Source organism: Varroa jacobsoni, unplaced genomic scaffold (assembly GCF_002532875.2).
Source record: "Varroa jacobsoni isolate VJ856 unplaced genomic scaffold, vjacob_1.0 scaffold_905, whole genome shotgun sequence".
Lineage (NCBI taxonomy): Eukaryota > Metazoa > Arthropoda > Arachnida > Mesostigmata > Varroidae > Varroa > Varroa jacobsoni.
This window is the reverse complement of record NW_019213807.1, coordinates 85,946-113,800: the sequence shown is the minus strand read 5'-3', so window position 1 is coordinate 113,800 and position 27,855 is coordinate 85,946. Positions and strand designations below refer to the sequence as shown.

General features: G+C 38.9%; 2 protein-coding genes and 1 long non-coding RNA gene across 5 annotated transcripts; 1 reads left to right on the top strand and 2 right to left on the bottom strand.

Annotated features, from left to right (window-relative positions):
• Positions 1 to 84: 84 nt before the first annotated feature.
• LOC111264852 (E3 ubiquitin-protein ligase SHPRH) lies at positions 85 to 12,692 on the bottom strand. Of its 2 annotated transcripts, none has more exons than XM_022841068.1 (21): positions 11,947 to 12,692; positions 10,628 to 10,839; positions 10,094 to 10,371; positions 9,610 to 9,862; positions 9,293 to 9,417; positions 8,993 to 9,138; positions 8,606 to 8,747; positions 8,339 to 8,413; positions 7,820 to 7,960; positions 7,420 to 7,582; positions 7,016 to 7,184; positions 5,959 to 6,889; positions 4,970 to 5,129; positions 4,595 to 4,676; positions 4,128 to 4,242; positions 3,595 to 3,925; positions 3,107 to 3,317; positions 2,480 to 2,578; positions 2,113 to 2,290; positions 1,797 to 1,916; positions 85 to 1,540 (listed from the first exon to the last, which is right to left on the bottom strand). In XM_022841068.1, exons 1-21 carry the CDS (start codon positions 12,063 to 12,065, stop codon positions 974 to 976), a joined length of 4,617 nt encoding a protein of 1,538 aa, XP_022696803.1. In that variant the 5' UTR covers positions 12,066 to 12,692; the 3' UTR covers positions 85 to 973. The 2 variants fall into 2 exon arrangements, with proteins under 2 accessions (XP_022696803.1, XP_022696804.1); XM_022841069.2 differs by having other exon boundaries at positions 1,403 to 1,540; positions 1,797 to 1,911.
• Positions 12,693 to 12,830: 138 nt separating this feature from the next.
• Positions 12,831 to 18,938, top strand: LOC111264854 (uncharacterized). Of its 2 annotated transcripts, none has more exons than XM_022841072.2 (7): positions 12,831 to 13,044; positions 14,112 to 14,256; positions 14,519 to 14,821; positions 15,030 to 15,197; positions 16,238 to 16,380; positions 16,902 to 16,982; positions 17,533 to 18,938. In XM_022841072.2, the coding sequence occupies exons 2-7, from the start codon at positions 14,126 to 14,128 to the stop codon at positions 17,589 to 17,591; spliced, it is 885 nt and encodes a 294-aa protein (XP_022696807.1). In that variant the 5' UTR covers positions 12,831 to 13,044; positions 14,112 to 14,125; the 3' UTR covers positions 17,592 to 18,938. The 2 variants fall into 2 exon arrangements, with proteins under 2 accessions (XP_022696807.1, XP_022696806.1); XM_022841071.2 differs by having other exon boundaries at positions 14,109 to 14,256.
• A 4,130-nt stretch (positions 18,939 to 23,068) lies between these two features.
• LOC147752891 (uncharacterized) lies at positions 23,069 to 24,901 on the bottom strand. Its single transcript, XR_015312837.1, has 3 exons — positions 24,771 to 24,901; positions 23,506 to 23,832; positions 23,069 to 23,175 (listed from the first exon to the last, which is right to left on the bottom strand). It is a non-coding gene; the product is annotated as an uncharacterized LOC147752891 (long non-coding RNA).
• Between the last annotated feature and the right edge of the window lie 2,954 nt (positions 24,902 to 27,855).

The window sequence follows — 27,855 nt, the reverse complement described above, 5'->3', positions numbered from 1 at the left end:
AAGAGAGATAGCTGCCTACAATAAAACGTGGTGTCTTTCCTTATTTTTGTTCCTGACATCAGTGAGGGAGAAATGATCAAAGTCTAGATCTTCACCTGTTGCCTGCGGTGGGCTGATATGATTTATTTTTCATTTATTTACATGTCATTTTTTCACCGGAAGGCAACATAAATAAGACGTATATTTGCTGAATCTGCATTTAAGCCATGTTCCACTGAAGTTACATCATGTTGTCAAATTTTAGACTACTTATGCTACAAATTCTTTGAACATAAAGACAATTCAGTAAAAATATGTAACACAATATCGAAGAAATTCACATGCATTGTTTGCACGAACACTTCGTATCATATCTTACTTTTCTCCCCATTTATCACCGTAATTATTATGTACACTGCTTAGCGATAGGTAGACAGGGCTATAATCATGAGGGATAAATACAATTTATATAATAGAGGAAGGTTCACAAGAGTTTCGAGCTTCAAAAAGCCTTATTTAAGATAACGGCAAATCTTACCGACACCAAACACAACTGAGTGTTCATACGTCAATAATTATATTGCGCAAATATGTAGTCTTTAAGGTCTCTACCAATATGTACTAACTGACGTATATAACGTAACCACTGTTATGTATTGGACAGAACATCACAATGAAACGTGATATTATAGAATGTTGCATTAAAGGTGTATGTATAATTAGGTATTATATACAGTGCCTGACGAGCGCGATGAAGGTAGTAAATACATATGTATTCTTCAATATGCTTCTTATTAACTACTGCACTGCAGCTAGCAGTGGAGCAATTAATACCCAATTTGCCACTAAAAGGAGTTACCATTCATGCACTGTAGAATTTTGTAATTTGTTTAATTACATTTAAAATATTTGTTATACGAATAGCTTATGAAAATCATTAGTAGAAATTTTTCAATTAATTGGTATTTGATCTGGTTCTTGTGCTCGGTGTCTTTCAATTATTCTGAAATTCAGCCGCAAAGAGATCCGTCATCTGGTGAACCGTTATGCCCTCCTGCTCTTCCTGATTAACATGTGCGTTCGCATTGTCTTTATCATTTTCCACTATGTTTATGTCTGCTCGTTTACTTTTGGTGAATTCAACGATGCGTTGTTCGATCGTCGCCTTGACCATAAATCGATGAACGTGTGTCTCTTTCTTCTGCCCGATTCGATTAATACGGCCTAAGGCCTGTACTTCATCGCCAAGATTTAGCATAGGCTCGACCAGCAGAATATGTGACGCTTCCGTCAGATTGAGGCCTTTCGATCCCAAAGCAATGGGCATGAGGAGCACGGTAATGTCGGGATTCTTTTTAAACATCTTGAGTTTACGTTGCAGTGCCCCATTTGATAAAAGCATCACATGGGAGATGCCATTCTCGACTAGAGCCTTCTGTAGAACAACGAGAACCGATGGCCAATTCGAGAACACTAACGCTTTGGCTGTTGGTTCTTCCATGCGAATGCGTAGCAGGGTTTCCACAACTCCCACAACTTTTGTCGAGTAATTACCAGCCACCTAGTACGTTATATGACAGGTTAATGTTAATGTTCTAATGGTTAGTAATAATAAGCGTCTTTTCCTCGATAGACATTGAAACCGCAAAAAATAACGAAACGGCCAGTTTTTATAAGTGCATCAGTATATCTGAGATGACCACACCTATATAGACATAATCAAAAGGTAAAATATAACTTGCCAGAGTTTAAAAAAACACTCAGTTCGAAAGCATCGATCGAAAACATTGTATATTATTAAATAGATTTCTACCAACCTTTATATCTTTTGTGACGGCATTCTTCTGCCGGTTGGTATCCACGTAGAAGATTTCGTCCTGATTTGAAAGCTCTCTGCACATTGGACACGGAACTCGGATCCACGATTCCCCACTGCTCTAAAGAGGTAACAGGCCATTGTTAGCACATCTGCTAGTTTGCAGCTCAATATTGCTAGTGTGATACGAGCTCAATTTGCAGCCTATTGAAATAACGACATTTAGCTTATACAACATTGTACCAACTCGCGAATTTCTTGACGACAATAGCGTACAATAAGTATACATAATTGAATAGATGTAACTTTAATTTTACCTGCCGATCGGTATTAACGTTGGGTGGACAGTGATTCTTGAGAAGAAGCTCAATACATTCGAGGCAAACGGAATGACCGCAGTGTAGAACGCTCCACCGTTCTCCGAGTACGCCTCGACATGTTGGACATTCCTCGGGATTGGAGTTAGTCACAAGACTATTTGCTTTTTCCAAATTCCTTTAAGTCATCAGCAGTCACATTAACAGAAGCATTGGTTGCAGTAAACGGGATACAGTTTATAACAACGTGTTCAGTAGAAACGTCATACAAAAAGTTGAGGTAACAGCTAATATATGTAAGTGTTATAGAATAAACGTATGAACATTTCACTATCCGGTACTGCCATTGAGAATTAATAAAACTAACCTGAGATAGAATAACTGACCGAGTTTTTTTCGTAGCTCAATTTCGCTTGTAAGCTTCGTAGAGCTTAGCTGAGCTGCTTGCGGTTCTAATTCAGCTCGACTGTGGTAACAAAATACATAATACGTTAATCTGCTATACACATTTTAACAACCTAAACATTTAACTGAAGAACGAAGAGTATGTGCATTCAACAGCAACTTGCATATCCTGTACGATGATGCCGTAAAAATAAAGGAATACTGCTATGAAAGTTGGCTGAAAATCAAAGTGGCCGCCCTATTAATTTGTCTTCTTCAAATCCAGCAAAGACTTTGGTAAAAAATGCAAAAAAAATTAAAGTATTTTCACTATGTGCAAAGCCACTTTTTTATGTAAAAATAAACTCTGACATTATCTTGCACTTTTTTTTTGGTTTCTGATGTATTATTTGTAGAATAGTAGAAGAGCACTCTCATTATTTGATACGCGATTGACTTTATTGGATCAATATGTGGATCCTATTTTCCACTTGCCGCCCATTTAAACTGTCATTCAATTAGGTTGTTACTCAACTTACATATACGAACATTTTTTAAGTCCAGTTAATTTTCAAGAAAAAAAAAAGCAGAAAACGCCTCGTCGCCCTACCGTATAATGTATGATGGTCTCTCCTCGCCTTTCTTGAATGTTTTATCATCGGGAGCAAGTTCCATTCGTAGCGCGGCCATTTCGAGTTCGTCTAGAGCTGCTACGTAAATGGTTGTGCCTGCGTAGTACTTGCTGAATGTAACGTATTCAGTACGCAACGCACACATGTATTTGCATTGAACACTTCCATCATGCGCCACGTCTGGATAAGCTGCGTATGGAATACAATCAGTTATAAATATTTCACATGTATGAGTATTTTCGAGACGGCAAAAGGCAGCCGATAGAGGAAACTATAACAGAATATTTTTACTAAATTCCCCCCCAGTCAGTGCAATTTAATCATTGCTAGTTATCATTTACCACTGCTCAAATGGGAACACTGGCTGGCGGATGTTGAAGTTGTTGTTTACTATTTACTATTTCATCAATGAGAGCATTTATTCTATAACTACCTATAGACTCGAAAACACCGAGAGAATCCTTACTGGTGTATGATTTGGCGAAGCTGGCAAGGAACGTGAGTATCTTCTCAGTGTCAGCAGGTAGCCAGTGGCCTTTCTTTTGTACGCCCGAGCCTTTAGTCAGATCGCTGTCTGCCAGCGGGTCATTTTTTTTGCTTTCAAATTCGTCCTCAAGATCCTCTAACAGCTCGTTATCTTCTTCCTCAAGTTGATCCTTGGATGTGAACTGGGGATCAATCGAAAATAGCTTACCCTCGTACGCTGTAATCATCTCTTTAGCTAGGCAATAACGGCATTTGGCCCGTTTTTTCTTTACGGGCCGAAGGTGACACATGATCGCCGACTGCATGTCCTCCTGAAAAATACAAGAAATCGAAATTAAACATGTGATGAATCAAATTCAACCTTACTCACCACTAACTAACTAACTGTAACTACAACTTTAAGTCTGTGTTTTGCTGGTTTATAAAAAATATTATTATTAATGCTTTCCACCACTTCAGAATCTATCGAAATATCGTATAATCATCTGTGCGGTTGGTGTACCGACCACGTACCCGAGTGGGAGCAGCAGCAAACTGTGATATCACTTTCAGGAGATTCGCCCTGCTTTCGAGCAATATGTCAAGACAGCTCTGGATAAGATATTTCAAACCATTACAATCGTTGAAACTGAAACGAGAAACCATATATATATATATATATAATTTCTTAATGTTACAAAATTATTTGTTTTTTCTGTAACTATGTACGGGTCTCTCTCTCGATGAGGTTGGAAACAACAAATCGTAGCGTTTCCTGTAAGCGACTTATCTGCTATAGATGTCTTTTTCAAGGTGTACTTGATATGATTCAATATGATGAATACTACAATACTTGATATGAAACAAAATTACGAATGTCGAAAACAGAACGATCAACTTTACTATAAAAATTGAATATCTGAGCCAAAAAGCGTCAACTAAGATTAAACTCTGTGACTCTAATTAAACGATCTCTAATTAAAAGATTAAGAGAAACAAACCGATTGATGAGACACATTCCAAACTGCGTCTGTCTAGCCAGTAGGTATTCCCTAACTTTTTTCACAAGTCGATGCCCATCTCCTTGAAAAACAAAATAAAAAGTTAATTGAAAAGAACAATTGGTTACGGAACGATGATAATCTTTACAACTTAGCTCCCGATGACACTTAGACTATAACATGATATCACTGAGACCAACTGCATACACTAGCTTCTTTTATCAATATTTACCTCTTTTAGAGCTATCCAATTTCAACTAATTTGTATCAGTTTTGAATCACGTCTATTAAATTACAAAGACACATTCCCTGCTTTATTTCCCTAACTTCCCCTTTGGGATAGGTTTAGTAAGCGGAATGTTTATCTTGACTGACCTCTAGAGTCAGCTTCATCAATGAGCTTGTGGTACCACCGATTATGTTTGAGTCCTTGATATTGACGCGAGAGTTCACTTAGTTTTCGTCCAGCATCATCGACTTCCACTTGCAGCGCTTTCTGTGCCTCAATAAATTTCTTCAAATATTTGTCACGCACCTGTGTCATCAAATGCGTACGATAATTAGAAAGCAATGACACGCGAGGCACATAAGGCCTGTAATGTGGACAGACAACTCTTATAGCCCTATGCTTAGCAACCACTGGATTGTGTACGGATTTTTTAACAGAAAATATTAGACCTACTACATAGACAGTTACGGAAGCTTCAGAACTAGAAGGAGGTAAAAACTTTTGGGTTATTTGAAGCATTCAAATATATTTATTTGATATATTTCATTAGAACCTAAGTTTGACTCTAAAGATTACAGTAGATGCACAAATACATTTTTAGCCTTTTTAACCAATATATTTTTTTGCAAAACAATGTGAAGACTTTACTTATTGAACTAATTATTGATTTGACGAGCGGTTCTCCCAATTAACGGTTAGTTCGCACCGGAATCGTCAGCTCCTTGAATCAAAATAGTCGGAGACCCATTTTCCGACCTCCTTGACTCCCGCGTAACTTTTTCCGGCTAGCAGTTTTTGCATGTGTCTAAATAAGTAAGAGCCTCAAAAACCTAATTTTAGCAAATAAACCCGGTCAGGTGAGTAAAACGAACTTCTCAGTCCAAATAGGGTACAGATTTCCATACCCTCAAAAGGCTCCACGGGGACAAGGTTAGCTGAGCGACAAAATCACTTTGCAACTTTTTTGATAAGCTTACGGTCTCTAGAGATTTTCAAGAACATTATTTCTACCACGGTTATAACTGCATTTTTGTAAAAGTGTTAAAGGCTTAATATCAAAACGGTTACAGGTAAGGAGCACTACTACCAATCCATGCCTGGGGTAAATTTTTGAGAATATTTAATATTCACTAACCTGGTAGGCTTGCTCCATCAGACTGTCGTCGCCAGGTGCGCGAGGTATAGATGGTACCCTTGGGGTGCCATAAACACCTATTTGTGGGTGAGGGGCCCACTCCTGAGCAAGATCCTGCACCATATAGCCATTAGAGGTTGCTGCGACGCTTTGTGGATTCCAGCGATCAAGGCCAGGGCGCGCGGTTCTTGCCATTTGTACTTCCAGCTGCTGGTTGTTGTCCTCAAGTAATTTATGTAGATTGACATACGTATGAAACTGTTGCAGAGGATCTGCTCGAACGTTACCTTTGTGTGACTGAATCGACCATAACACCTGCCGGTAAAAATCAGCAGCTGAAGTTACATCTAACCTCAATAGCGCGATTCCAGCCAAGCCGTTTAAAGACATAATTATACGTCGATGACATTCCTCAGCTTCTTGTACAGTTTTTTTAATTAACGCCGTTAAAAGGTCGTTCATCGAGTAGGTTGAACTTCGTAGTGAAATTACAGCACCTCGGACTGCTTGAGGATGAGTGCAAGCTTGTCGAAGTCGTTTTAACGGGCCTAAAAGTGTAATCATGTCCGATCTAGGCATCTTTTCAATAATAGCGTCTTGAGGAAAACGGTCGGCAACACGGAAAGCTCGATGGGCGCACTCCCTTGCTTGCGATTTGTAGAACACTTCTTCGACTGGCATAAAGTTTAGATTGTGCGCATGAATGTGTTGAGGAGGAAGACCTAACTGATTCCACACTTCGGCTTTACTCATCCTACGGAAACAACGTGACAGCACATTGATCAAAGGCGACGCATTACCTCGAGCAAACGGTTCAGCCAATAACGTCCGAAACCACAGTTCTTCGTCAAATGGTGACAGTCGAAGGAAAACAAAAAGACCGTACAGGTCGTTTAAGCCGCGATGTATCGGAGTGCCTGTGACGCACCACCTGTTGACATGATACATGACATAACACACTTAAATGACCACCTCTTAAAAAATATGACATCTGTGTTTAATAAATATATAAATATATAAATAAATATTAAGTGGAATTCACTTTTATTCTAAGCACCTGTTCACTGCTGGTATGCTGAGCACCATTTGCGCGGCGCTTACCGTGCACTGTTCAACCATTTGGGCTTCGTCGAGGGCAACTCGCCAGAATTCGACAGATACCAATGGGGAAGGTGATGCGCGATAGCGCTTCGGAGTACGAAAGCGAGATGTCTCCGTTTGAGGCTCTTCGACCGATTGTTGGAGAAGTCAATCGTTAGAAAAAATTGTTAAACATACACAGACATAAAAAACACTATTCTGTATTTTAGTTTCATGTCTCAAAATGTTATTTTTTTACAGTGCTAGCAATGCATTCAACTCAATAATGAATTAATAAATAAAATGCCTTCATTTGGAAAATGTGAGCTGCAACGAATATAGACTATGGAAACTTGAACTGTGCGCTCCTCAGTAATCTACCAAGAGCAATGTTTGCGTGATGAATCTCCTTGCGTAGTACTTCATAGGTTGTGATAATGAGGTCAAACTCAGCCAAGCGATCAGGAGGAATGTAGCCATGTTTTGATACACCTCCGTAGACGAAGACTTGAAGTGAACAGTCGCCACCCACTAGCCAATTAATCTGAAGTAGATCGTAAGAACATCTTTATGTCTTGTATTTCGTGACTCCTTAATAGGCAATGTAGGGCGTTACAATGTTCAAAGTTTTTTCCCCATTTCAAACTAAAACGGTAAATACAAAGGTGCCGAACTGTCTCCTGGAGGGTCATTAGACAGCGGTTGTCTGATATCGTCTTGGGATGGTCATATATGACTTCCTAACAATCTATATTCATTTAAATCTAAGTAACAGACAAACCTCATCGGTCCACTGCTCGCAAATGGTGGCTGGACAGACAATAAGGGTGCTTTTTATAGGCCGAGGCTTTTCAGCAGTTTCAGCTGCCCAACACTGCGGACACTTCGACGATACGTTTTCGGCGCACTTTGCTTCATTCACCTATAAAGTTCATATCCATGAGAATCAATCCGTAATTCATCCATATCGGTATATTTTACCGCATATGGTACCTCTAAACATAAGGAATTCAACTCATGTATTACAGTTAGGTATTAAGTTCTTCATAAACGGCCGTTTTTCTATCAGATCTTTAGATGTAACTCCTAGGATTGAATGTCTGCTGTAAAACCATACGGTTGCCTGGAGAACTTTCACTCCACCAACTAACTAACTGCTCGTTTCTTGGTTTCAGCTGATGGGTGAAGACCACGGTCAATAATTTTGCGCCATACAGATATTAAAACGGAGCCTAAAAGGAATTATAAAATAAATGCGACTGAATACACGATAAATAAAAAAAAATGTAATAGAACGCACCCTACTGCAGATAGTACAAGAGAACTGAGTCAGTGTCTTGGAGTCCTCTACCAAAACAATCCCCTGCTGGTCTTCCTGTGACAAAGAAATACGTGAAGGATGTACGCGTTAGATTCGACCAATTTGGCCCGTTTAACCATAAAGGTGTCATTCATATGCGCTTAAAACAGAACACCACTCCGATACCTTGAAGAAATTAGTTTTCACTGGGCGGCACAAACTTATACAGAAGAATATTATGTACATGAAGGTTTTTGGAGTACTTACCATCACTGGAAAACCAGGACGCGGATGAGCCAGAACACATGAAATTACTTCAAGAGTTTTGCCAAGACCCATTTCATCGGCTAAAATACCACCCGGGGGGCGGCCTTCGGTATTCCCAATACTAGATACTCGACTGCCAAACCTTTAAAGAAAAAGAAAAGTTCCGAGTCTTTCACATGAAGATATCGTTATTATACGTAAGTTTATAAGTTTTAAGAGTAAAAGATAAGAATAAATCGGTGTTACCTGTACGACTTCGAATACACAGTTGTTTCGATCACAACTATCACAATACTTTACTGAAAAATAACAATTTATCACACATGATCACGAAACGGTAGTTCTATCCGTAATGCACAGATTCAGAAATAATGAGCTAATACTCGCCATCCAGAAAATCTGTTATAATATACAGTAAGGCCTTGTGAATCCTTTAGCGGTTGCCATAATTCAACAGGTCCTACTGACGGTGGACATGTCTCCATCGCAACCATCCATGTTACAGCTTCACGCTGATATTCTCGTAGAGTCACCTGTGACCATCGGAAGCACGGAGTCTCTTTCAGATGTATATATTGATGAATTAAACAAGAGCTATTCTAGTCTTTTCATTCAAACACTTAGAAACAACGACCTTTACTTTATTGTAAATAAAAGGAAATTCTTATAACAATTCTTATATGCTACCTGGAGAGGGCATTGTAGTTTATCGTCACTGATGGGAAGCATGCCAGCAGCCCTTTGAGTTTCCAGCACTTCCTGGTATAATAAGCGATCATAATCGGGGTGGATAGCCAGCTGATCACCCATTTCTGAAAAATTCGACAGTATGTTGCCGTGTTATATCTTCATTCATGTTTCACGAATATGCCTAGCTCAAACAAGTATCTACTTAAGAATTATTTCATTAATCAATTAGTGTAAAAGCCTATTTGAAAATTATTACCGGATACTTTTTATCTTGAGTATGTTGTAAAGCGTTGTACATATTACCTATATCTCACCGGTATAATCAATTCCGAAGAAAAATTTTACTATAATTTGCATGCTGACGTTTGGTTGTTTGGTCGGCGCCTCGTAGCGATATGCAATATTACGAAGAGCACGTTCGGACAACAATACAGTGACAGAAAGTGAGGTTGGACTCGAACACTCGCGAAGACATAGTAGCGCTGCCCCGGACATAGAACGGTGTCGGGAAGATAGAGCGGAGATCACGTATGCTGGAACATTGGCAGTCACTTCACGAAAGCCAAGCTATGACAACAGTAATTGCGTGAGCTTTTTAAGTTACGCGACATTTCTGATAGTGTACCTACTATTAGAAACAACGTTGAGAAGCACTAACGAGTTCGAAGTCTCGCTATCCCTGAAGTAATAGTTGAATTATAAATCAAGACCGAAATTGAACTGAATGGTATTTGCACACAGCATCACTGTATAAACCGATTAATTCTTTTTTCATAGGCATTTTTGATCAGTACCTACCTCATCATCAGCAGTAGGATCCCTCCAAAAGAGGTGCATTGGGCTTCCTTCATCTGTGCTCTTACAAGCCCAATAAATGCCTGCATTCTTAGCACCGGTAATATTTCCATCAGAATCGTCCCCGGCGATATTAGTGCATAGCCCTGGTGCATCGAGTTTACTACCTCTTAAAATTATTTCTCCAAGTTGAAAGTGCGACTTGTGTGAAGGTTCAAACGGAATCAGGCGCAATGAAAGTGCGTACTCTTTAGAAATACGAGATTGTATTATTTCCTTGACTGGAAAGAGATCCAATAAGCACCAACATTACCGCTATGTATCAAACGTGTAAATAAACCATCGCTCAATCCTATGAGTATGATTTTGAGCAACAAAGGTCATTAAATGACTCCAGTGATGAATTTATTATTAGCCTGACGGTACCTTAATGATCCCAAAAGTCTTAACAATAATTATATCCTATATAGTTACCTGCGATCAGCTTTTGAAACAACTCAGTACGCGTTTTGCGCATTCTACAGAAGAAAAACTCACCGCTTTTTTTTTTCCGCCGAACTGGGGCTTTCGGTGTGAGACGTATTTCTTGGCCGGCAAATATATCTAATTTTGCTGGTGTAGCACCAATTTCCATTTCTGTTTCGGGTTGCATGTCCACTGAACATGTTTCTATTGGCGGTTCAGTTTGTCGTGCCGTCCATGTCAATCGCACCTGCTCCGCCGCAGACAAACGGATCGGAGGCCGTTTCCTGAAATAACGCAGCGGAAGTTAAAAAAATAAAACAAATAAAACAAATATAAAAAAAAATAGTTTTTTTTTTTTATATATGTTTCTTTCGAAGGGAATAATCGTTTGAAATTATCAGGTCTTTTTTTTAATTAACTTGGTTGAACTTCTACAAGAAATAATTCACTCTAAAACAGGCGGTTACCTTTTTAAATTCTGTTTAAAAAGTTTGACATTATGTAGAAAAAATTGGCCACTTCATGCTCATCAGGCTTAACTCACAGTGTTCTAACAAAAGCCACTTAGTGGGTTTACAGAATCACAACGTTCCACCAAAGTACGCAGATTTTCAACGTTATTTGGCGACAAGAAGCTAAAGCAAAGGTTTGAAGATCAAGAAACGTTGAGAAAAACGGTTATCGATGTAAACCCTCACAGTAGCGCAGCAAATGACGAGAAATCTACCTTGGTTGGAAGTACTACTAGTTGGTTACTTTGAAACAACACGACGCTCAGCCATGTCGTATTCCAGTTCCGCTTTAGCCAATTTTCATTGTATTAGATATTAACTATGCTTTCCGTTATTGTTAAGCATATTTGCTTTACTCCTACATTTTTTACACTTGGAACCATTGTTCAATCACTTCCTTCTGAAATTCTCTGCCCCATTACAATGTCGTTGCAATTTTAGGCTCAACCGATGATTCAAGATTTCAAAAAATATACTCTGTGATTCACTGTGTTTATCTCACTTGAAGCGGGGCAGAAAACACATTTTATTTTAACGAATTTACTAAATCAATTCGACCTCATCATTGGACAAGGTATTTTAATCAACTATTAACTACATATTTACGCGTTGTGGCTTTATGTGAACGGACTTATTTTTTGCATAGTTGCCAATCGGTAAAAAATAAAAGGTATCCCAGTAATGCAAGAATCTTTTAACTAAGCACTACACACTGTTCTGCTTGGTAATAAATTATTAATATAATTGTTAACCCACAAAATAAAGCATTTCAAAGAAAAAAGGGTCTTCTTTATTTTCGAAAATTTGCCAATGCTACACCAAAGCTGCCCACAGACAACGATACTATTTTTGAAAAAGTCAGAATATTAGTCAACTTACTTTCGAGACGACAAAGATGTTCCTGCTACAGGTGGAATGTCAGTATTAGCCGACGATTCTATTACACTGCCACACTGCTGGGACATGGCACTTGGTGTGTCCATCTGTTCACTTGCCATTTCGAATCTTTTACTTCTCTACACTGAGAAAATCCGCTTACGGACTAGGCGGCTCCACGCGTTGCTTCCTTGAATAAGAATTCAGCTGAGGGTCCATTACAATAACCGGTGCAAGCCATACTGCCTTTATACCAGATTTTTTCACTAACTAATTATCTCGGAACTAAATATTAGTTAAATATATCCACGAAAGAGGCTGTGGTCTTTCTCTCTACTGGGGCAGAGTCTGCTATTCTGCTTATAGTGTTGTTTACAGCGACAGCCTAGCGGAAGGAGAGTAGGTCGAACACGAGTGTCAATGGAAAAATAAGAACGAATGAATGGCTTCGCTCACGGCTAGGGCTGCAAGGCTCAGCCAGTTGATTACCTAAATTGCTACCGATTTGCGCCATTTTTGCAAAATATACTTATCTATGTTGTCTAGTACTGTAAAAGTAGTCGCGAACTGTCGTTATTGGCGTTCTCTTGACTGATTGTAAAAACAACTTTTCTTACAAAAATTGTATAGTACGTGACTTGTTATTACAGTAGTTAACTAAGAAACAATGAACTTTCCGACTCGCAATAAGAGGAGGCTATGAGCCTGCACGAAGTATAGCTTGTATATAAGATAAAGATATAAGTGTTACTGTAATAGTTAACTCATGTAAACAACACTGTAGCAATGCTGATATCTGTGTAACTGCAAGGTCGCAGCGCGGACCACATGGACGAGTCGTCTGCTACTTCGAGACTTTCGTACACAAACAGAAATGTGCTGTCCTCGGTTTTGTGGTGTTCGTTCTAAAATGAAATGCCGGCGCATCTTTTGATTTGCCAGCAACTTATATGACCTGAAAATGTACTCTATATCCAATCCGTTGTATTCGGACACTCTGAAACATTTATGAAACAGTGAAATCGTCAAAACTGGATAAGCCCAAGCCGACCGACAGGCTCTAAGCAGTTTCCGCGCAGAATGGGAAAACATTTTCTAAAGGCAAACTTCATTACCTGATTCATTTTCTTAATGCACGAGTATTTGCTAATATAAATGTGATATTATAGATCGCCAAAGGATTGATACAAATTACCTCAGTTTATGTGAACTTGAATTCAACAAAGTTAACATATTGGCTAACAATTCTCAACCGTGTCCTAATATCCTTAAGAGTCTAATTTCTGCAACAAAGCTACAACTGTACGCACAATTATTCTGTTCCCGATATGCTTCTGAAGTTCTGTAAATCGACGATGTTCAACCTATGAACAGACTTTCTTCTTACGCAATTTCACCAGTTTCCGGCAGAGCATTTGCCGTATATTTGGTTGAATTACTCTATCTTTACAGAACCGATCATCTTGTGAAGGAGTTATTTTCTGCCAAAACTTTATCACTTTCGTTTCCAAGACGGGTTCGAATGTTGTTAACGATGGCTTGATAGTCCTATATTTGGTCGCAAGTTGTCTTTAAAAAAGGGTCTTAAGCTTATCTGTTTTAAAAGTCTCAAAGAGTAATTTATTCGATCTTGTTCAATACAAAATTACTGCTTATGGCTTGGTTTGTACTCAGTTATTAGAAAGACCGAAAATTGCGGCATTTTCTTAGCTCTTTTAAACTATTTTATTTACTTTTATCAATATAGTTATATTAATAAAGTCAGTTTCCATTTGCTGCTGTTGCTATAAAATGATACGAAATCAAGGTGTCTATGAAATGCTTCGATGCTTATCTAACTGGTCAGTTGCCAGATTATTCAGTAAAAGTGCCTTACTACTGCAGGTTGGATTATGAAAGACATTTTAGAGAAAGTTTGTTTTTGTTATTTTAGATTTTCAATGAGCTATGGATAGGTTTACTAAAAAATATTATTTAACCTACAAATTTACTACAGCATTGCTTTTATTAAACAATTTATTTGAGAGTTATCTGGTAGTATATAGGCGTTAAGAAACGTTAATTAACTAATTAATCAGATAACGTAATAAGTAGTAGAAAATTCACCTCGTCTAATCTATTTTAGTCTATACGATGTTGCGAGTTAATTCTTCCTTCGATTTCAGTAGCTCAAAAACTCACCATGATGGAGGCGTTTGAGTTTGATCTCCTGGAGACAGGAAGTTTAGAAGAGATCGTTGGGCCACACGTTCTTGCGCAGCCAGAAAATGATCCGTTATATCAGTCAGCAGAAAGTTCTTCTCCTTTACAAGTGTAAGATGAAATTTTATCGTATAGCTGTCTATTATATATATATTAATTTGTCCAAATGATGTCCGCAAACTGTAGCATTTCCGTTGGTAGTGGCAAGCTAATAAGAAGACGGTGTTGTTCTGCGTTATTCCTGTTTGCCATTTATAATATTACTTGAAGCTTCTGCAATTACGAGGATTTAAATCTATTTTATCATATAGTAAACAGATCGCAAGGCTACTTTAAAATGTGAGTTGTTCCTTGCGAATTTTTCTGCTTGCAGACTGCTAACCGATAGTGACGAAAAGATTTTTCCGTCGATCACAGTACCGTCACAAGAGAAGCAGCCGATGGAGAATACTGTTAGCACCGACAGCTGTAGCAAGGCAAATGCTGGCACCAAGCGCGCAGCACGCAGCTCTTCAAACAGTCAAAAATCGCACCGCTGTCCTTTCTGTAATGCTGTTTTATCAAGTTCGTATGCTCTAAAAGTTCATCAGCGGAAGCACTCGGGTGAAACCCCGTACATTTGCGGCCTCTGTACGAAAGGTTTCACCACCTCCAGTGACTTAAAGCGGCACAGCAGGTAAGCCACCTGTTATAAACCAGCTCAGCATATAGACACAACGTAGCTACCATACTGCTCGAAGCGTTGGATTTTAGAAATGTTCGTTTTTATAAAAACTCGGTTTGTTTATTTTTATATAATTTTATATATTTTTATAATTTAGCTTGCTTATTGGATCTAAATCTTATAAAACACGAACATGATTAAATTTAATGGACTCATCCAGGATTCACACTGGAGATCGACCGTACGGATGCACGGAGCCTGGGTGTGGAAGAAGTTTCACGACTGCAGGGATTCTCGCGGAGCATCTGAAAGGTCATCGTGGAGAAAAGCCTTACCGCTGTGAAGTGGCTGATTGTGGCAAGACCTTCGGGAATGTGACTAATCTGCGGTAAGTTTTATTTTGACGATCTTTAACCACTGATGTTCCTTGATCACATAGTAGAGCAACAGGCGCAACAATTACTGTTTCGTTAAATTTAGTTGGATTATTTCTCTTTAATTTAGATGACATCAAATGCATTCGTGTTTTGTATAACTGATTTGGATACAAATATTCATCATAATTTCAAAAAAAAAAAACAGTCCGGCTTACACACCGTCCAATCCTTCGTGCCTTGTCTTATATGAAAGTCAAAGCGTTGTTTAGTCGGGCTTACATTTTTGCCGCTCTACAGTAAAAGAACGCAGCAATAAGCAAATCAGTTCCTTTCACCATATGGACAATGCTTCTTATAAGAAGTGTACTAGTGCTGAAGTGCCTGGGCTCCTCTAACGGTTTATACATAAAAGAAATACATTGTTTGCTTCTAATTGGTCGTAGTAGCTAAGTGGTTATATGTTTGCTCGTAAATTCTTAATACGGAGGATCTGCTGTAATCGCATTCGCATCTTGTCAATGATCGCATTTGTATAATAATAAAGCGGCATGAAACAATTAGCACCTTTTTTCTGATTTTAAAGAGCAATTGGTGCTCAACATACTAGTCAAGAACAACAATAACGGTGACGTCATGCACATTGGTAACGCGAAATTTTTCTTTGCAAAAGTTTCAGTGATTTAGAATAGCAGTGCTTTGTTGGAGCGGCTTCTAAGGGGCTGGAAAGTGCTACACTCTGAGTTTCTAAAGCGGAGTCACTTTTTTCGGTGGCCAATGCTAAACGACGCGTTTCAATTAGATCATTTCACACAGCCTCCTAAATCTGTCTTCTGCTCAATTATAAATCGATAGTTCGAAATTTAGTTGTAGTTCATCTGGGAATTTTAATCCATTATAGGTAATTGTACGACCGTTGAAGAAATACTCTGCAAGAACTTTTGCATGTACTAAATGTTGTATGCGGTAAAACAGCGGCTCATTTATATTTCTGTATCTATATGGTGTAACAGTTTATTGATAATCTAATATTTACATTGTTTGCTTTCTTTAGGAATCACTGTCGCATTCACAGTGGAGAACGTCCATTTCGATGCCGCGTTGCCGATTGTGATAAATCGTTTACAGAGTATTCGTCGCTCTACAAACATCTCGTTGTTCATACCGCTGAGAAGCCTTACAAGTGCACTAACTGTGGTACGCGGTCAATGGCGAACGCATCAAGAAAACAAATGCAGCAGAATTGCTTATTTATATTTTATCTACAGTGAAAATGTATCGTATAGTTTCGGGTCAGCACGGTGCCAGACATTAGTTTGAAACATTGTCAGTTTAACGATGGGTGACAAAACCGTGTTTCCGAGAATTTCATTAACGGCATTTCGTGATTCGTACAACGCAATTGAATAATGTTTAAAAGTTATCGACTTCTAGAACCTGATTCATAACTCAATCCTATGTTCAAGATTGAGATTTTCATGTGAGTTGCTTAAGACTATACTACTTTTATTTTTGAGTAAGTTATCCATGGATGATTTTTTAGTTTCATATCGTTACAAACTAGCGTTCTGCTATCACAACGCTGTGTCTGACCCAGCTATATAGAACCTATCCCATTACCAAATCACGTGACGATGCCGCTTTTGACGCCTGTGAAACGCGTTCGCCTGTGACAACCTGTCGGTCACTAATGGTAGTATTGTTTACTTTTTTTGAAGGAAATATATATAGACAGAGTTCTTCATTGCGACAACACATGAGATGCCATTCAATCAAACCTGAAAATATTGATATTGTCGGTAAGTGGTCTTAGGTGGGTTCGTTTATCCACATTAGTCTCTTCTACTTCGTATTTGAAAGAAAAATTGCTACATTTTAAACTAGTGGATAATGATTGGCTCGGAGCGCTTGTAATTTGTGTTGATTTCGCATTTCTATACATCTCACGTGGCAGCTACCGAATAAAAAGAATGTGAACATTGGGCTTAGTCTCCTTCACACAATTTTTTTTTTTAAATTAAACTGTGGATTTTTGAAAGGTTTGGGGGGGGATATTATAGTTTGTACCGAAACAAGTTGTTGGTTTGAAAGTTGATCATTTATTTACGTATATTATAACAAATTTCGACCGCTAGTACTAGACGCGTTGAATCTTCGGATTACTATAGCCGACAATATTTACTGCTGTGTACCTCAGAACGTACATCGTCGATGTTTAGGATAAAAGTTGAACGCTTGTAGCGCCGACTTTGATTTAATCTGACAGTTGTACATGAAGTAATAGCAGCAATTATAGTGCAAGTACGTGTAGTCAGCCAAAATACTAATGTCTCTTAAATTGTTTTTCAGTTCGTTGCGAGCCTCAGGTACAACGAGATGCCTCAAGCAGGGGGCCGTGTCTACCATAAGATAGATAACGCGCGGTGATTTATGACAGCTATGCTTTATCGTAACTTATAGTTAGGTAGATACAGATACACCTGTATACTATGTATTATACATAACAGCCCTATGACATAAAATATTAAAAGAATAAACAAATATACAACAACAAAGGCTCATACTGCCAGAAACGAATCAATATTTTCAAAAGTAGCTTGCTCAAATCCTTTGGTAGCCGAAGCTTAAATTGGGTAGAGGAAACGCAATTATGTGGCCCACAATGTAGTTGTTGTAAAAGGATAAGAAATAAGAATGATAACTAAACGTCATGTTTCATGCTAGAAAACGGCCACAAGCCGTGGTAAATGTTTAAAATTAGGTGTTTCTCAAAATAATTTTGACAATATGATGGCTTTCCGTGTAAAGAGGCTAAACTAATCCTTTGCGGCTATGAGTTATAAGTATCTCCTATTTTTTTATTGATAACTTGCCGGAGGATCTCGTAGAAATTTGCAACGTGAACGCTTCAAATGTGGATAGAAAAATGTAGCTTTTCTGCGCAAAAGTTAACGTTAATTTCATAGAAGCTATAGAGTCGAAATTTGTAAAACCTCGCGTAAAATGTAGCATTGTTTAATCAGCAGTTTTGACATAGGAGAAAACGAATTATCACTCGTATTAGAATTACACATTTTATAAAGACGTCACTTTACTTGATTTTCGCTGGAGCGGAATTATCCCTTTTTACATGGAAACACTTCAGATGTATTTGACTAAATGCCTTCGCTAGAAAACCTTCTCAATCACATCGATACAAATTGTAATCTTGTGTCCTCTTTCGCCCGCTTTCCCTCTCACGCTGGTGAAACTTTCAAAGGATATCTTGCAAATGAGAGAAAATATTTAAAGATCTGAATGGATGAATTTTATGATAGCGTCGAGCTAGAGTTTGGCCGAGCTAATTTCTGGTTTACATCACAGTTGCATTTGCTGTGATTTCCTGAAGGCAACCTGCTCTTGCACATTTTTTCAGGCTATTCGTTCAATATTTTTGTCACTGTACCTTTTTTAATAATTGCCGTTAAGTGACCCGCATATTCTCAGAACTTCGATCTGTCAGCTATAAAGATTGGCTTGGATTAGCGAACAGGCAGCAACGCGTTTGCAGATGCACGAATTCGTTTTTGTGTAAATGTTAAGGTATTAAAATAAGTATAAAAGACAAACGCAGCGAGCAATTTAGGACAAGATACGACACGTATACGTTTCGCAAATTCAAGGATTGCGCGTGCTCTACGATACAGAAACATTGTGGTTTTATAAGAGTATTTATATATTTTACGAGGTTTATAAATAAAAATAAAATAAATGGCTTTATTAGGCTTAATTATTCATAACAAGCAATTAATGTACAGAATAATTTATTTAAAAAAAAACAATATATATTTAATAAGATACCTTTATTCCAATAAGCAAGGTCGACAACTTCCTGTTTTGATTAGCAGTCGCAAAAGAATAGAGAAACAGGAGAATCGATACAACTTTGTCAGGCAAAGCAGACATTTACAGTGGGCCTTCCAACGACAGTCTCTTTCCTAGCTGCGGGTCCAGTTGGAGCGGCTTAAAAGGTGTTTTTCATTTGACGATTGGCTCTCCATAAATGATCTCACTAAAAACACAGCGGGATGAGTCACCTTACTGCCATTTTAATCTTGATCGAAATTGACAACTGGCGCTAATAGGATTTTTGAAATCGATTCTCTACACCGGGAGGTGATAGATATTTTTTCATAGCATCAAAATCTTTGGTGAAATGTGACTACATATATTAGCGTTTGTTGGAATCATTTTGTAAGATTTTGTAGGATAATTGAGATGGAGGTAGTTTGGAACTGGAGACCCTCTTTAATGGGTTTACTACTGTAACTGTTCAAACCCGAGGGTTAATAAGTTTTAAGTAGGCGAAATGATGGCGTTTCTTATATTAAGTCACATATATTTTACTAAGTTACATATAACCATATTGTTTTACTACTTTTATTGAGGATTATTGACATTAACTCATTCATGGTATGATTCTGGCACGGCTGCCGATTAAGTGGATCGCTGGTTATTAAGATATAACCTGTTATTACCAATGACAACTGATACGTCCATTACATCAATATTCATTCGGATTCTCCCTTCATTTCCCGTTATCCGTTAGTTCTAGTTTTCTGTTCAATTTTGTAGACCTTAGTTATATATTAACAATAGACAACCCTATATCTAGCAGAGCAAGACATTAGATTTTGGAGGTTGCTGGCAGTGAAGTCCATAATTTACTCGTGTTTGCCCAAACAAGGCACTCTGCTGAATGTATATATAAGACACAAAAAAGTTGCCACAATTAGGCAAACTTGACTTCATGACACGACAACATTATAAATTTCTCACTGAAATTAGGTATGGCTGGAGTGCATTTGCCCCTTAGCGTGGAGAAAAAGTTCTTCAAATCAGTCCTATAATTATCGACGTACGCCTACAGTAGTGACCCTTTTTGGCTCAAAAAGACAACCTATGCTAGTTATCCAAATCTTCCCGTTCAGACAAACATTAGGTTCACATGGCTAATCTAGATGCTACCTAATATCTCTTAAATTCTAAATCTACTGTTAAATTGAAATTTTGGAATTTTTTTGATGTCGAAACGGCTTGGACGGCCAAAGTTCTGGTTGAAGGAAATCACGGGGCTGCTGCTTCAAGTTCTGCCAACGATAAATACTATACAATTTGTATAAGTAAAAGAAGTCATTTTTTTTTTTAATTGCAATACGTCGACGCATGCAGACGAACATGCTGTGAACACTAAAGTTTAGCCGTGACTTAGTAGATTTAAGGCAATTTTTTTCAGATACACGAAGCTCGATGACACCTTTTACCCAGGTCAATATATTTCGTCTATAGCCTTACTATTTATAAAAACTTACCATTAAGGTTAGTTAATGAATTCTTACAATAATACAATCTACAAATAATACCGATATTAAAATACCATTGATTGACAGATGTAATTGACTCATTCCAACAGAAGTGATAAGTGAGACTATTGTAGATAGAGCAAGATGGATGGAGAAAATAAGGCCAAGCTGTGCACATGAACAAGCATGCTCGTTTAGTATTTAGCATCCGGTTAACATCCCGGCGGCGCTGCTCTATGTGACTAGTGTTATACTTAACGATCTCAAAACAAGCGCATTTGCTTTGTCTGTTTATTGATTAGCATCTAATATGGGCAAGCAGATACAACACGCGTTTAACGAAGCCGACGAAACAAGCGCTATCTGCACGCGAATATAAGCCCAATCCAATTAGTTGTATATTAGAGCTTCTCGTTTTCAGCCACGTCACAGATAACAGCACCAATTTCTTTTGGGACGATTATTTTCGATAGCAAAAAACTGCAAGTTTTGGTGCATGCGGTTCGTGCAATACATGACGTGAGACGCTTGTTAGAGGCGCATTACTCATGTCTTTTTATGAGTAGTCTAATCATGAATGACGTGAGCTTGAACGACTGAACATCTTGACTGTGAAAGGTTTAAGTTGAATACCCCCGCAGAATGGGTAATTTATTTACCTGCTAATCCTACGTACACGTTGTGGTTTAGGTTCGAATCCCGGGCATAGACAGACTTCGTTTCGTACTGGAAACCAGCAGTATGATGGAGTGGCGAACGGCAGTACCAGAATTAAAGCTTGAAACATAAAGAGACTATACATAGTATGATAGGAATAGGTTTATGAAGTTGCGAAGATCATAGTCAGGTGAATAAACTAAATGGACACGAGGCACTTTGACGGATCTCAGCGTTTGTAAATCGCAGTGAGTTTATACTACTTCATAGACTAAGGTTCCATATATTATTACATGCGGTGGCTTTTTCCTTTGATTTCAATAAACGTGCACGAAAGTGATGCTCCTTATTATATAATTAGTGAGTACAATGTATTTTTCTGTTCTATTATCTAGAATGTAAATTTATCTACAAGCGGCTCCAGGCAAGCACAATTAGACCAATGTTTACAGAATAAACAAAGTATGTTTACCTCATTTAGAATCTTTGTCGTACTCTGTATTCCTTAGCATTCATAAAAGATGTATGGTCTGATTCGCTCCTATAACATAGGACAATAAAAATAATTATAAAAAAGATGTAATAAGGCCAGTTGCTTCCTATTTCTAGCAAGCATACTTTCCTGTCTTGATGTTCTTCACACAATTTATGAATGTCTCACAGCAATTGCGAGATAGTTCCAATTTTATCTCATTAATGATTGAGAAATCACTGAAAAACAAAAATTTAATTATAAAAATAATAAACAAAAATGTAATCTTATTTATCCCGCTTCAATTTTTTTCATTGATAATTTTAATACTCAGTTCTGTCTGTGTAACTTTGCGCTTTCGTACGGCCGCATTTTTAATATGCACTTGCAAAAATGACAAGCATTCAAAAAGGCACTTGACGCCGATTGTTAAATCACATATTTAGAGAGTTTTTGTAGACTTCGTGGATGTAAAAGTTTAGCAAGATTTTAATCTTTTTTGTTATTTAGAATTGTGAGAATGCATTGTTAGAGTACAGCCTGTTTTTTGTGTTTGGATTGGTGTTGGTAACGGTGAAGGACCCAATGTCGAGCTTCCGTAAAAACAACATGCGTTCACAGTTCGCAAATTTTATATATCGAGCAAATTCTGTGTTTCATGCAGCTCTAGTGCCATTTGTTACCGAGAAGATTAAAAAGCAAGCTTTCACTTGCAGCGGCAATACCTATTGGATATAAACTCCTAATGTAACCCTTAGCCATTGAATGCTATAGAAGCAGAAGAAAGAAGGTCTACTAGTGGCTCCTGTGCAAGCCTGCCGAATTGGTTGCTACAGTCTTACATACAGTTGCTAAGATTTGAACGTTTTTCCAGAAAAAGCTTGGTGACGTTTACATACTTACTAAACTTCTACGTAGTTTGATGCATTGCTTACACAAGAATGTTGAGACTATGTGCTGGTATGAGTGGAAAACACAGTGAGTGTGATAGTTCTCTGCAAAAAATATAATTGCTCTATTTAGTTTAACAGTAAACTAAACCGGACAGTATCAACAAATGGTAGCCGTGGTTCTAAGTATCAGAGAAGCTAAAATTTTAGGGTCGTTCTTCTTAAGTGCTGATTCATTCTCGGTGTTTGAACCGAGAACGCTAGTTACTGTTAGCAACTTGCTGCGTTCGTGTCTGCATTTTTTTTGTTGTTCACGATCTGAGAGGCTTGAAGCAGTTGAAGGTTTGTATTCATAAATTCTATTCTTTTTCAGCATTCAGTTGTTTAACTTTATTAAGGAGGCTGTCCTGGATATAAAAAAGCACATATGTATCTCCAAAACGATGAACCAAAAAAAAGGTATAGAAACGCAATGCCTACACTTTTTTTAAAGAAGCATTTGTATGGACGCACCGCTCGAACGCTCCAAATTTTGTGATGATAAAGTATTTAATTAGACGTCGCCATGCGCCCGTAGTCGCCCCGTAGGTACCGTACCGGCGGAATGTTGACGTAGATAGATGCTAAATATCTGTTGACAATTCATTAAATAAATGTTTCGTGTTCAAACTGTAAGACATTACTTTGAAGGTTGACACTGTATCAAATAATTTGAAAGCGTCAAACTCTGCTTTAGTGAATTACACCGCTTTATCTATGAATCTGTGGCCATAGCGTTAGGTGATCAACGTTAGAGAAGAGCGATTAAAGGCGGAGACAACAGCGAAGTGAATTGTCAAAATGGTGATTGAAGCCCACGGTGATCTACAGACCTCATAAACTGATCGATAGTTTCGAAATGGAATGACTAAGGCGGTCGTGCTAACGCTAGCAGCGGCATCTGAGGTTAATACGATCTTACCGGTTTGTTTTCCCTAATCAATGTCTCCTGTACTGCTTCTTCCTTGTGACCACTGCTAGCTGATGTAATCGGCCTGAGCTCATCGTCGGCCCTAGCCCTCCAATTCTCTTTGTCTGTCCCCTTAGCCCATCGGCTGTTTGACCGCATATTCATTAGCTGGCCCCGTCAAGAATACGAATGGACACGAATAACACGGCTATACGTAGATCCTTGACCTTACCCATGGATTTCGGCGGTCGATGAGGATCGAAAGCGTTCGTAGAGGTAGTGGTTGGAGTTCTAGAAGTATGTAGTTGAGATTAGGCTATCGTCATGGGGAACGACAACCTAGATACGAAGAGCAATACAGAATTTTACTCTATGATTGTCAATTTTTAAGTGAAGGCTTCGGAAATAGAGAGTTTCAATTTGGTGTAGTAGTAGTTATTCTTGTTGGTGATGATTACCTACGTAGGCTCAGATAGGCAGGTATTCTGGTTGAATGACAAACGATTATTGAATTCAACACAAATGGTTCTAATAAGTGCATGCATTTGTTATGAAAAAGCGATGTTTTTTCAAGATTTGGATTTAAGAAATTATTTTCGGTGTACTCTTGTAACTACTTGTTTGGAATGTACCGTTTACCTTTTTTCAAGCTAAAATTATTTGTGTTTATTTATTTTAGCATGCAATGTTAACTGACTCTGCACTAACACGCCCACCGATATGCTAGACGCCAGCTGTAAATTGGCTTCGTGGCACACTTTACGAAATGTGGCTTGTCCGGAATTGTCTATTGAATTGACACTGCTATGAGTTGTCGGCTAAAATGTTTGATACGTTGCAAGCCAGCCATAAAACGAGCGGTTTCATTTTAGCAATGAAGCAAATGAAGGAGTATCCTACAAGGGCTTAATCATCTCAACCCAAGAACTGCTCGATATTCTAGTTTCGGACTTCCTGCATAATTCCTTATTTTTCGCTTAAAATTGCAACGCAAGTTTCCTGCTTTGGAATCCTGATGTCGCGCCGTAGCAGTACGTAATAATATGTATCGAAGTATATGTTAGTGAATTCTAGCGGACGCTGATTACGTGGTGACCAAGATTCGGGACCGAATGAGCACAGACAAGCTTCGTTTCGTGTTACGACGGGCCAGCCGTTTGTATCAATACTTAACTATCCAATCTATGGACTTGAAACATTTATAAATCTGTCTTGGGATAGCTAGATCGTGTACGTAGTATCGACTTGCCTGTTAGGTTCAATTAGGCTTAAATTACCTGGTAATTAAAGTACTAAGAGATTTGTCAATAAGAAACAAATTCGTTTCCTCAGAGTGGTGACCTTATCGTGCCTATACTTAGGGCTGTAGAAAAAGCCGTACTGAGTCTTGCAAGCTGGCACTTCGCAGCGCTTAATAGCAGGTATACATAACCTCGTTATTACGGATCATTTGGCTGAACGGTTGTTCGGAAGTACGGCATTTGCAACTTTCATTAGGGCTCTCGCTTTTTCAAACGAAACACAAGGTTAACTCCGAAAATGCAATTTAAACACTAATTTTAAAAACGCAAATACAGAAAAAAACTGAGCCACCCAGAAAAGACGATATACTTCTTACTTTGCAGTAACATTGATGATCCTCAAAGTAGCTCATGTCGCAGATCATCTAGAAAGATATTACAGTGAAAAACCTCCAACAATTAAATCGCGTTAAAGCCTCCCTTTTGAAAGCAGTACTGCAATAGAATCTGCGGGAAAGCAGGTAACCACGATCCCAACGGTCAAAATGCGGAAAAATTGTGATGAGAAGGAAATGATATGCGACCTTCAAGACTCAGGCAGCGAGCAATCGAAGTAACCTCGAAAGTAATTTGTCTGCTTAGCCAAAAACCGACTACTGCGTACCTGCAAGTACTAACAGGATGTCCGTTTTTTCAACGTTATCGGCTGTTCTTGCTATGTGAACAGGTTCTATGATCGACCTCTTCGGTATAGTTTCCGGAACTTAGCCCCAGTAGAAGGTCGAGTCGGAGTGTGTCTTACTGGATTTACGTGCGGTGTCCTCAACAGATTAATGAAACGATCTGGTAGCAATATGCCACAATAAGTACTGAAATCTGAATCAGCGATAACCGCATGCTTGTGATTACCGTGACAACGCACCCAAATAGATGTGTATTAGCGAACCAAACTATGCCATCCCTATGGATGCCCGCCTCTGCCTGCGGTCGTCAGGGTAAGTATGGGCGAGGACCTGGAGTATGTTCGCAGTTGTGAAGTGTGTCAAAAAACGGATCCATGAATTTTGGCTTTCGCAAACGCCCATGAATATGCTGACACAGCCCTTCGGCAAAATGAGTTTAGATCTTACTGGCGGCACTGCAAACTTCGGAACGTGTTCCTTTGTTCGTTCTGGTGGGTACGGGTTATTGCACTCGTTTCATTTACCTTTTCCTAACTCGTTAGATGACATCTCAAGGGTGACAGGCGCAAAGGGTACTGTCTGCCTTTCAGAATTCCTACGAGGCCATAGGCAAGGTGAATTACTTTTGAGGTTGGCACACTGAGCAATATTTGGGGCGCTTTAATATTCACCAGGCGAAGACTGATTTAGTCCATCCGAAAGCGAATGGACGAGTGGAGTGGACGATCCGCACAGTTGCAGCCACTGTTCGTGCGTGTGCTGAAGGTGCCCGACTTTTCCCCACTATGATTGCCTTAGCGGTGAATACAACGATGAGCAGAGCTATGGGCGCCACCCTATTCAAATTGCTAAATGGGTTCAAAGCCGTATTACCCGATTTTACGGCAGTCGACTTGGCCTGGCGAACTAGTCCTCTTATGCCGCCGTCATCAGGAATCCGAAATTTCCCCAAAGCTGCCACCCCGTTTCGAGCCTGGATGCAGCATCGAGGAGCAGACTGTGCAGTACACCATGACGCGGGTAAGACATATACATTATGTATATTGTAATAATATACAATGTATATGTATTTTCCGGTACAGATTTTAGTCCGTTATGGTTATATAATATATACCCTCCGGCCGGTCGGTTAGTAGCCTATCGCCAGCGGTCAGATCAGGTCATTGCTGCATATACATTTCAAGTTAGAAGGAAAGCTCGAGCGCTTTTTCACTGAATAAAAACACCACAATCTTTATTCCTGTGACAGTAAGTTATTATATTATGTATTAGTCGCCATTATCGATGATTCTTTTCCACTAAATGGTGTCTTTCGCCAGGGAACACGTTTTGTCCCAGAGTCTTTCAACTACGTTCCGAGTTTTTAGTAATTGTCGAAGGCAAGACCACCAAGGTGTAAACAGAAAAACCAAAATCCGTCAACGAAAGATCAACGGATCGTGGAGAGTGCAACAAAACCTCTCAAAGTTCTAAAAGACAGTTTTGATGATTTTTGCTGTGTGAGGTCTCGCGTTGCCATTCAACCTGACCTCGTTTATCAGGTCTTTTCTCTTGGACAGCCTGTTTCACTCGATGAAACTGGACCAAATAAACCTGCCGATCAATCACTGCGGAAAACGATTCCCAATAAATCAGGTCTTCGCAGTGCAAAGCATAGCCTTTTTTGAATTGAGATCTTGTTGGATCCTTGACCTTGGCTTTTTCCTGGAATCACCCATTCCAATCTCTGGCTCCTATTGACGTGTAGACACCACTTCTCACTGCCTGTGACAATTCGATGCGAAAATCTCTCATTATTGTCGTCGCGTGACGCTTGGTCGTGGGCAAGATATTAAGATGCAGGGTTAAGTCGCAGTTCCTGGCTGAAATTAAAAAGCTCATGAGATACCCACGTCCCAAGCGTTTGTCCATATCCAAGGGATTTGAGGGAGTTAACGACGGTCGTTGCACGGCATCTTTTCGGTTATTTCCGTCTTGTTTGTCAACCGTCTTTCTTCAAAACAGCTTTCAGATAACCTTTTTAAAACTCACATAGTCGGCCAAAGCCATGGGCATCTTTTCGACGCCGTCTTCAAATCTGGCAGACCTCTCCTGCGTAGTTCCTTTAGTGATAGCATCGTTACCGTACATAAGGCACACGCCTTAGGCTGTTTCTGCAGCGTCTGGACCGCGATGAAATGTATCATATAAAAGATATCGGAAATGCGCTTTCTTCTGTTTGAAGCATGTATCTTCGACTAGTTTTTTTCAGAGAATTGCACTCCCTACGCAACGCCATTATAGCAGTCTGATAAAGCAGAAGAAGCGCCTTCGAACGACACAGAAGCAAATAGCAAATGAGAAGAAAAGGCTTTTTAGAAAAGTGTGGCAACTTATATATATAAGTTGCCACACTTATATATATATATATATATAACTTATATAATATAAGTGTGGCA

Coding starts and splice junctions, on each gene's coding strand:
- LOC111264854 (XM_022841072.2), top strand. CDS start 14,126: ATGATGGAGGCGTTTGAGTTTGATCTCCTGGAGACAGGAAGTTTAGAA. Junction 14,257..14,518: donor AGTTCTTCTCCTTTACAAGT/GTAAGATGAAAT, acceptor TTCTGCTTGCAG/ACTGCTAACCGATAGTGACG. Junction 15,198..16,237: donor GGGAATGTGACTAATCTGCG/GTAAGTTTTATT, acceptor TGCTTTCTTTAG/GAATCACTGTCGCATTCACA.
- LOC111264852 (XM_022841068.1), bottom strand. CDS start 12,065: ATGGCAAGTGAACAGATGGACACACCAAGTGCCATGTCCCAGCAGTGT. Junction 8,414..8,605: donor GTCCTGGTTTTCCAGTGATG/GTAAGTACTCCA, acceptor TCTTTGTCACAG/GAAGACCAGCAGGGGATTGT. Junction 7,961..8,338: donor CTTGTACTATCTGCAGTAGG/GTGCGTTCTATT, acceptor TGAACTTTATAG/GTGAATGAAGCAAAGTGCGC.